This window comes from Chinchilla lanigera, unplaced genomic scaffold, assembly GCF_000276665.1.
Source record: "Chinchilla lanigera isolate Chin_1 unplaced genomic scaffold, ChiLan1.0 scaffold00002, whole genome shotgun sequence".
Classification (NCBI taxonomy): Eukaryota; Metazoa; Chordata; class Mammalia; order Rodentia; family Chinchillidae; genus Chinchilla; species Chinchilla lanigera.
In genome coordinates this window covers 52111624-52120300 of record NW_004955403.1, presented here as the reverse complement: position 1 = coordinate 52120300, position 8677 = coordinate 52111624, and the positions used below count along the sequence as shown (strand labels likewise).

At 51.3% G+C, this 8677-nt stretch overlaps 1 protein-coding gene across 3 annotated transcripts in view; it reads left to right on the top strand.

The window, feature by feature from the left end:
• Positions 1-5478, top strand: part of LOC102022037 (serine protease 55-like) — a 9225-nt gene extending 3747 nt beyond the window's left edge. Inside the window, exons 2-5 of one of the 3 annotated variants that reach the window (XM_013514424.1) lie at positions 2530-2722; positions 3357-3616; positions 4911-5047; positions 5181-5478. In XM_013514424.1, coding sequence (XP_013369878.1) covers positions 2530-2722; positions 3357-3616; positions 4911-5047; positions 5181-5459 — 869 coding nt within the window. In that variant the 3' untranslated portion in view covers positions 5460-5478. Of the gene's footprint in view, positions 1-2529; positions 2723-3356; positions 3617-4910 lie in introns of all 3 variants that reach the window. The other 2 variants (XM_013514430.1, XM_013514426.1) reach the window with 2 other exon arrangements.
• The last annotated feature ends 3199 nt before the right edge of the window (positions 5479-8677 follow it).

Below are 8677 nucleotides of genomic sequence, written 5' to 3'. Positions count from 1 at the left end.
TGTTAACTTGACTTTTTTTTTTTTTTTTGGTTTTTTGGTTTTTCTCCGGTACCGGGAACCGAACTCACGACCTTGCGCTTGCCAGGCAGGCGCTTTGCTGCTGAGCTAAATCCCCAGCCCCTCCTCTGTGTTTCTCTTGGCGATTATCCAAACAAAAGTATTATCCAGGTATATTTTGTACTTTTTTTTTTGAGGTAGTTTTGCATGATTTTCATTTTTTAAGCTTGTTTTTAACTCAGGGCCAGTCTCACAGACCTGTCTTTTGCTGCATGATCTAGTAGAATCTTGTCACCTGTCCCTTTTGCATCAGCCTGGCGCTCTCTCTTCCCCCGGAGGCTGGAGGGTGGAGGGCAATCATTTATCATCCTGGTCAAGTTTGCCTGGGGGCGTGGCGGAGGGTGAGCTGGGAGGAATGGGGACTGTTTCATGGGATATTCTCCCTCTGAGGTGTGGGCACAGGGGTGACGTTCCTTCAGCATGGGCAGGACCGTCCCATGCATAGGGGAATCCTTGGATTCTGGATCTCTTCTCTCTTTGTGGTGATTTCCTTGGGACCCAAAGCCTCTTTTATTTCCTGAGTCGAGCAACCCCACATTTTTCTCTGCAAAGATAACTCCAGTTCCTGCCACAAGGCTTAGCAGCTGCCTCACCTTAACCATGAAGAAGCCACGTCAGAGTTTAGGAAAAGCATCACGAGGTCAAGGCGTCGCTCCAGCCTGTCCAAGAGAGGACAAGTGGCCCAGAGAAGCCCTCTCCTTCACATTGCCTGCCTAGGCCGTGGGCATTTGCCTCTGAGTTGTGGAGAGTTATGGCAATCTACGGTGTTTTTCCTCATTTTGTTCCCAGAACTTTGATCCGTGAGGAACTGTAGGATAGAGATGTTGATTGTCAGTGTCTCTTTCATCCTGGTAAAAAAAAGTGCCATATTCTGAAAGTACTCCAAGTTTATCGGATAAAATTGGTTCTTCTAATTTCAGGATAGATTTAAAAACAAGGTACTGTGGTCAGTTTCAGTATGGATTGAGGACGGCTGTATTGTGTATTGTGTGAAAGTGTGTGTGTGTGTGTGTGTGTGTGTGTGTGTGTGTGTTTATAAGCCATCTTTCTTCAAAGTCATTTTATAGTTATTTTACAATTCCAACAAAGCAAGTCAGAGTTTTACCTGGGAAATTCAGGTGCTTTTTCACATACATGTAATATTTATTATATTATTTCTATACCAAATTCCTTTCTATTGCTTCTCATTTTCCTGTACCTGCCAGTTGCAGGATTCGTTCAGGAATCTCTTTGCTGGAGATCGGGCCCTTGTCTATTTTGCATATCGTCCGCTCCCTCCCCCGCCTCCCCACCCCTCCACACATCTTCTTTGGATCCCCCAGTGTATCACCTCTTAGGTCCAAAACTCTTTTACCACCCACCCCGGACTCTAACATTCCTCTTTGCACTGTGCACGCTGAGCTTTCTCAGTGTGAGGTATGGGAGGGCTGCTGCCAGGGGCAGGGCATTTCCTCCTGATGCCGTCTGACCTACGTCTGTTTTCTGCTTTCTGCTCCTGTGGCTTGGTGTGTGTGTCTGGGGACATGTGGTAGAGCTCACTAAGGGAACTCACATCCCTTCGTGAGTTCAAGCCCTCTCCCCTATTCATTCACTCCTGCTATATAAACTAAGGTGGCCTCTGTCTATTGGTCCCTATGGTTTTTTTTTTTTCCCAGCAAGTTGGTTCCTCTTAGTTCAAAAGCCTCTAATGCCAAACTTACTATTTACACATCCAGTCATTTAAACATAGTCCAATCAAGCAGAGCTTCAGCCCTCCAGGGCCTGCCTGCTTTGCACACCTGTGTGAGGCCGCACACAGCCTCTGCTGGTGGTAGCCAAGAGAAAGCCTGTGGCACTGGAGACCTTAAATCACTGCGCCCTTGGCTGTAGTCTGCCCAGACTCTCCACAGTGCTCCTGAGCAACACCCTGCCCTGCCTTAGCCTCGGGTGGTCTCACGCTGGCAAGGGTGCGCCTGCCTGCAAACTGCCAAGCATCGCCCCGTCGAAGCTGGTGTGAGCTACCTTTTCCTTTCGTCCACCTCCCATTATGTTGGGAGCAGAGCTCCCCACTGAGTTTGAGCCCCAGGGGTAGGAAAGGGCCCCGCCTTTCTAGCTCCCTCCCCTCGCCGCCATGAGATTAGGGGGCTGGACGCCATCGTTACTTCCGGTTATAGACCGGAAGTTCATAGTACTTTTTCCCAGGCCAAATTACCACCTGGGTCCTGGCTCCTGATGGCCCGTGGCATCTTTGGTAGTCTCCGTTGCCACCTGACACTGCACGCCCTCTGGAGGAGCTCTGCCTGCCCTCCTGGGTCTCGGCTCCCAGGAAGTGAGGAATCGATGCTAAAGGGAGTGCGATTTGCTGGCTCTGTCCCCTGGGCCACTCACCTGCCCTTGCTGGGCTTTGCACTGGCCTTAGCTGGAAAGGTGTCAGTGTGGGACGAGGCTCTTTCTCTGCGCAGCTCATGTGCCCGGGGCTCCTTCCTCTTTCAGAATCAGTTCGCTGTGGCTACAGACCAGCCTTTCCCAACACATCATGGTTGCCATTCCGTGAGATGCTGGAAGTCCAGGATGGCGAGTTCCCCTGGCAAGTGAGTATCCAGATGTCCCAGAGGCACCTCTGCGGAGGCTCCATCATACATCGGTGGTGGGTCCTGACGGCTGCACATTGCTTCCCAAAGACCCTGTAAGTGCCTGGACAGTTGTCATCTTTTATACCGCGTCTCACCTGCATGTTGTCTGGGCCGTTGCTCTGTGGATTAGTGCGCAAGGCTTCTGAGGCCATGGGTTCTGTACCTGGTGTGTTCCAGTTGCTTTGGACCGAAAGTCTCTGCTCTCCACCCACTTTCTCCTCCTCACCCCCTTTACCATGTACAAAGGTAGGCTGCTAGCACTGGAGCATCAGGGCCCTTCTCCCCTCTGCCTTCTGATATGAAGGCAACACATTGGACTGCACTGTGCATACACTCACTGAGCACCTACTGTGTGCTGTTCCAAGTGCAGGGGGCACAGCATTTGATACGACAGCCGAGCACCCAGTCACCAAGGAACTCCTGTCCTCTTCTCTAGGATGGATGTATTCCATTTCCATTGGCAAGTGGTTCCCTGGGCTGATGGTTCCACCAGCTCAGAGATTGGCTGGAGTCTGGGCCCCACCCCCATCTACCTAATGTCTAGCCATTCCCCAGGCCACCAGGGCACACCCGCTACTCTGGATTTCTCAGTATGTAGAGCTGTAAGTTCTGTGGGTTATGAATGATTCTAAAACGCACCACGCCCCGTGACTACTGTTAGCCCTGATGTTTTTATTCATCCTTCAGATTTGACATGGCAGCGGTAAATGTCACTGTGGTCATGGGAGCCAAAGCATTCAGTGACATACACTTGGAGAGAAAACAAGTGCAGAAGATCATTATTCACAAAGATTACAGGCCGCCCTACCTGGACAGCGACCTCGCCCTGCTCCTGCTGGCCACTCCGGTACAATTCACTCCCTTCAAAATGCCCATCTGCCTGCAGGGGAAGGAGATGTCCTGGGACCGCTGTTGGATGGCAGAGTGGGTATCAGCTTATGGGTATGGTATGTGTCTCCCTTTCAGAACCCGAAGAAGGCCCACAGGCTGCCCTGGGGTAGGCAGCATCATGCAGTGGATGAGGGAAGACTTGGATCTGAATTTGACACAAGATCTTCACCTCTCTCTCTTTTCCTTTCTTTCTTGTTGTTAGTACTGGGGATGGAACCCAGGGCCTTTGCAGTAAGCTACATCCCCGGCTGTTTTCATTCTTTTGTCTCTTGGGTTTTGTTTTTTTTGTGTGTGTGTTTTTTGGTTTTTTTGACACAAGGTCTCACTATGTTGCCAAGCTGCCCAGGCTGGGTTTGAATTTGCATCCTGCCTCAGCCTCCCAGAGTGCTGGAATAAGAGGAGTGCACTACCGCACACGGCTCTTCACCTCGTTCTCCCTCACCTTTTCTCATCTATATAATGATAGTAGTGACTTCCTCAAGGCAGTCATGTAGTTTAAATTGATAGAATTATACAAGTAAGGCCCCCATTCAAAGTTTAGGACAGATAAGGCTGCGGCAGAAGGATCAGAAGTTCATGTCCAGCCCGGGCAACTTGGTAATGTAGTAAGACACTGCCTCAAAATAAAAAATTAACAAAAGGGCTGAAGGTGTAGCTTAGTGCAAAGGCCCTGGGTTCAGTACTCATTACTGGGGGAAAAAAGTAGAATACAAAAAACCTAGCACATAGGAGACTCTGAAAAAAGGACGGCAATGACAATTTTTACGGCTCCCCCATAAAATTGTTTCGATCCTCCCTTCAGGGGAGGATCTGACAATGCCCAGCCCCCTACCTGCTGCGCACACAGTGTAGACCATCGTCATGGGATAACTAATGACTCCTCCCCTGTCCCTGTGGGACACCGGGCTGGCAGGAGGGACTGGGATGGGACAGTGGCCAAGAGCTCCTGTGTGGAAGGCCATGGGGGCTATTCTTTTCCCCCAGATGATGCATCCAGTCATGTCCTCCTCCTGGGTTTTCCAGTTGGCTTGGTAGAGGCCCTGGACACCTTGATTCTGAGGTTGGGCTCTTCACTCTGCACAGGCAAAGCCTGCTGCCAGGCCACAGTGGCCATGGGGGAAGCTCCTCCCAGTGCCCTCACAGGGGCTGGGTGGTGGCTTTGTGGGCTGCTCCTGAAGGGAGGGGGCATCCTACTTGAGACACTGAGCAAGGAGCCACCCGCTGGGGCTTCTGCGTGGGACCTTGCAAGGCTGTTTCAGCTCTCCAGGGCTGTCACCTGGTCAGTGGGGGGCTGGTTGCTATTGGTGGCCAATGTCATGGTCCTCTTATACTGGTTCCTCCTTTGGTCAGGCGTATCCCAGAACATGCAGCTGCAGAAGCTGAGAGTGAGCCAGCTCAGCTGGAAAGCGTGCTCGGCGAGGGTGGAACAGCTTTCCAGGAAGATGCTCTGTGCCTGGCAGGAAATGGACACCAATGGCAACTGCTGGGTACTCAGCCCCTCTGGGACCCTTTACACCTGCGCTGTCTCTCCGGATTCCCAGGGAGACCCCTGACCCCATGCCCCCTGGCTGAAGGCCCGCTGGGCAGCTCACAAACTGTTGCTTCTTTTCTCATTCCCAGGGGGACAGCGGGGCGCCCATGGTGTGTGCTAACTGGGGCACCCAAAGGCTCTTCCAGGTGGGCGTCTTCAGCTGGGGCCTAAGCTCTGGCTCCCGGGGGAGGCCTGGCATGTTTGTGTCTGTGGCTCAATTTATTCCGTGGATCCAAGAAGAGACACAAAAGGAAGGCAGAGCCTACACCCTGTCTGGAGGCCCCGAGAGCTCCCTGACTTGTGGCCCCCAGGGCCTCCTAGCACTGGGCCTGGGGTCTCAGGTGCTGCTAGCCGCCATGCTCACTTGATAAATGGAGTCACAAGGTGTCAAAGCCTCCTTTTCCTTCTCCTTTCCCCGCTCTGTTGTCTCCCGTCCGCCACAAGCACCTAGGAGCATCTGTCCGCACCAGATCCAGGAAGTCAGGCATGAGTTCAATCCTCCCGAACACCCAGCCCAGTGGGGGAATATCCAGCACAGGGCTAGCAAGGGGTTCACCAGCACATGGGGCACCTAACCGAGAACCTTGAACTCTGACAAGGAGGCCCAAGGGAGGCTTAGGAAAGTGCTGAAAGGAAGGTCACCGCGGGTTCCCTGTCCATGAGCAAGGAAATTCTCCTGGATAAGTGTTAAGGTTGTACATCACCTTGCCTTGTCTCTCTTTCTCTTTTGCTCACCTCTGCTTCTGGTGGGGTTCAGTGTCCAGCACAGACCTGCACCCAGGGAGTCCCCCAACCCTGCAGTGCAAGTGCTTTAGTGCCCAGGACCAGGGCTAGACTCGGAGGACTTTGATCCAGTTTGTAGCTTAAAGTGGGAGATTAGAACTTGGAATTTAGAGAAGATCATCCCTTTCCTTCCTCCTTCTTAGTAGATCAAAAATAGGAGAACGAGGTGGCTGGGGAAGCAGCAGTCTCTCCCCTCTCCATATACAGGGATAATTGAATGAGGACCGTGGGAGGGTGGCCAAGATAGCTGCTGGCTTGGGTTTCCCGGGAATCAGATTGTGTGGGAGATGACATGGGGGTGCTGGTGGGAGAGACATGTGGGGAGGGGAGAAAGCGGGACCAGACAGAGAAAGTGGGTGTCTCTGAGGCTGGGCTGGCCTTCCAGAATTGTCCCGAACTGGGGTGAGGGACTCTAATTTGACATGTCCTGGCTGGGTCAGTCATTCAAATTAGGCATTTTCCAGGAGGGAGCTACGACCACCTTGGGAAGTGGAATAAGTTTGATTCAGCCAAGGCAATTCTCAGAGAGAGTTGATGGCCTAGCAAATAGGAAGGTTTCTGAAGGAGCAAAGTGAGCGGCCATCATGCCGGGCAATGGAAATGTTGGTGAAATTGCCAGGACTGCTCCACCCTCAAAGACCTAAAGGTACAGGAGGTGCTGACTCTGTCCTATCCCGACTCAAGGCACGGCGTGAGTCCTGCAAAACCCCAGAGAGGCACAGCAGGTGATGACCTCCTGCCATGCATTGCGTCACGTGGTAGCTCCAGCTGAGGCCCCGGTGCCGTCCTCACCGCAGTACATAGTTCAGCATACAGTATGTGGACATGGTGCAGGAAATGCATGGCTCCCTCTAAGAAAGAAGACGGCCATCAGTACTCACTGAAAACTCCTGTAGCTCACATCCACTAACTATCTCCTCCCAGAAGTGTTAACTCTCTTGCTGTCTGTGACAGTACCATGTCATATGGGTCCACTGTGCTGTATAATGCTCGTCATACTTTTGGAATAAGAAGTGGTGATTCCTGATATGACCTGCTAACACACAGACTGTAGAGGAAGGAAGATAAGTCTGTAAGAATCGGGGTGCTAACACATGGGTAAAGGTTTTAGGGACCAACGTGTCTGGGCATCCACAGAATGTCCCTTCAGGTAAAAGACTAATTGTTGGCCGGTACACCTGGTATCACTATGAAAGAGATACGGCGGTGGTGGGTCCTTTTTGGATTGTGTAGACAGGATATAGTGTACTGGGAAATAGTTCTCTGACTCATTTAAGGTGACTGCTAGTGTTTCCAGTGGAGACTGAAGCTCAAGGCAAGAGCGAGCTTTGCCCAGAGCTCAGACTGCAGTACAAGCCACATTGCAAATTCACCCATGTGATCCACAGATCAAGTAGCACTAACATCTGTGTGAGGACAAAAATGTTGGATTGCTCTATAGGCTCATGTCCTCCTCCCCTCTATAGGTTCATGTCTTCCTCCCCTTTGGGGGCCAAGTTAAATCAGTGACAGAAAGGAGAGCAAACACTGGTGCTGGGTCCCTGAGCTTTATGTGCCCCCTTCCCAGACCACAAGACCACCACTCAATATTTCAAAGACGTTCCCTGCCATCATCCATCCAATACATACGTCCAGCATTGTAGGGGTGGAGCTACTCTCCCCCCACAACTCCAGCGTGGCAGTTGCAGACCACTGATAGCTAGCTTAAATTAGGGAGGGTGTAGGGGTTGGTGCTCCACTACTTGTCTGCCATATATTTTCCTCCCAAGGAATCCTAGTGTGTGTGTGTCCATGTGACCGTGGTGGAAATGGACATTAGCGGGCTGGGGATTTAGCTCAGCGGCAAAGCGCCTGCCTGGCAAGCGCAAGGTCATGAGTTTGGTTCCCGGTACTGGAGAAAAACCAAAAAATTAAAAAAAATTTTAAAAAAAAGAAATGGACATTAGCAGGCCTGGCAAGCCACATACAATGGCTATAGGTGGCCAAGACTCTGAAGCAAGGTGCCTTTTTCCTTTTTAGCAGAGAACGATGATGATGTGATTTAATTCCTGCTATGCTGCAGGATTGTCACTTGGAGCAAGCAATATTCCTCTTGGAAGGGAAATTTAGGGTTGGACTTCAATGAGTTTAAGGGGTATGAATGTGGTGGGGCCATGGCATTGACCTTGGCTGCAGAGAAGCCTCTCTCACACCTTATACTAGCTGGCACAGGGGACGCTCTCTCTGTCCTGCATCTGCAGAGCCCATGCAAAAGGGCTTGGGCTGCACGGACCCATTTGGGGTGGGCCTTGAATGATGTGAGAGGAAGTCCTCTCTGTAGGCAGAGCTTTGGATGGTGCCCTTTGTTATCTCCTCCATATGTATAGAGACCCTTTCTGGTCCTTGTCACAGCCCAGGAAGTTTACGTTTGTAATCCCATGAAAAGTTATTGGAATTCTAGCAAGTTAACCCCAATCTACCACATCCAGTGCAACCCATGGCGAAAATGAAGACACCAAGGTATATTTGCAGTTATGGGGAGCCAAGGGGTCCTAGTCCAGCCATGATGAACGCTATCTGGAACACAGGCCTCAACTCAAGGCCAAACCCAGTTTTTATTCATTCTGAAGAAGGGAGTGGCTTGAGGATGAGTGACTGTGAGAACCATGGGAAGTAGGTGAGCACCACGAGCTGGGCTAGGCAGGAGGCCTGAAATCACCCCTGCAAATGCAGAGAGAAGGATACACAGAAGGAGTAGTCTGCATAACACAATTGAGATAGCATCTACTGTTTTGGGGTCGTGCTTCAGCTCTGATGTGTAATC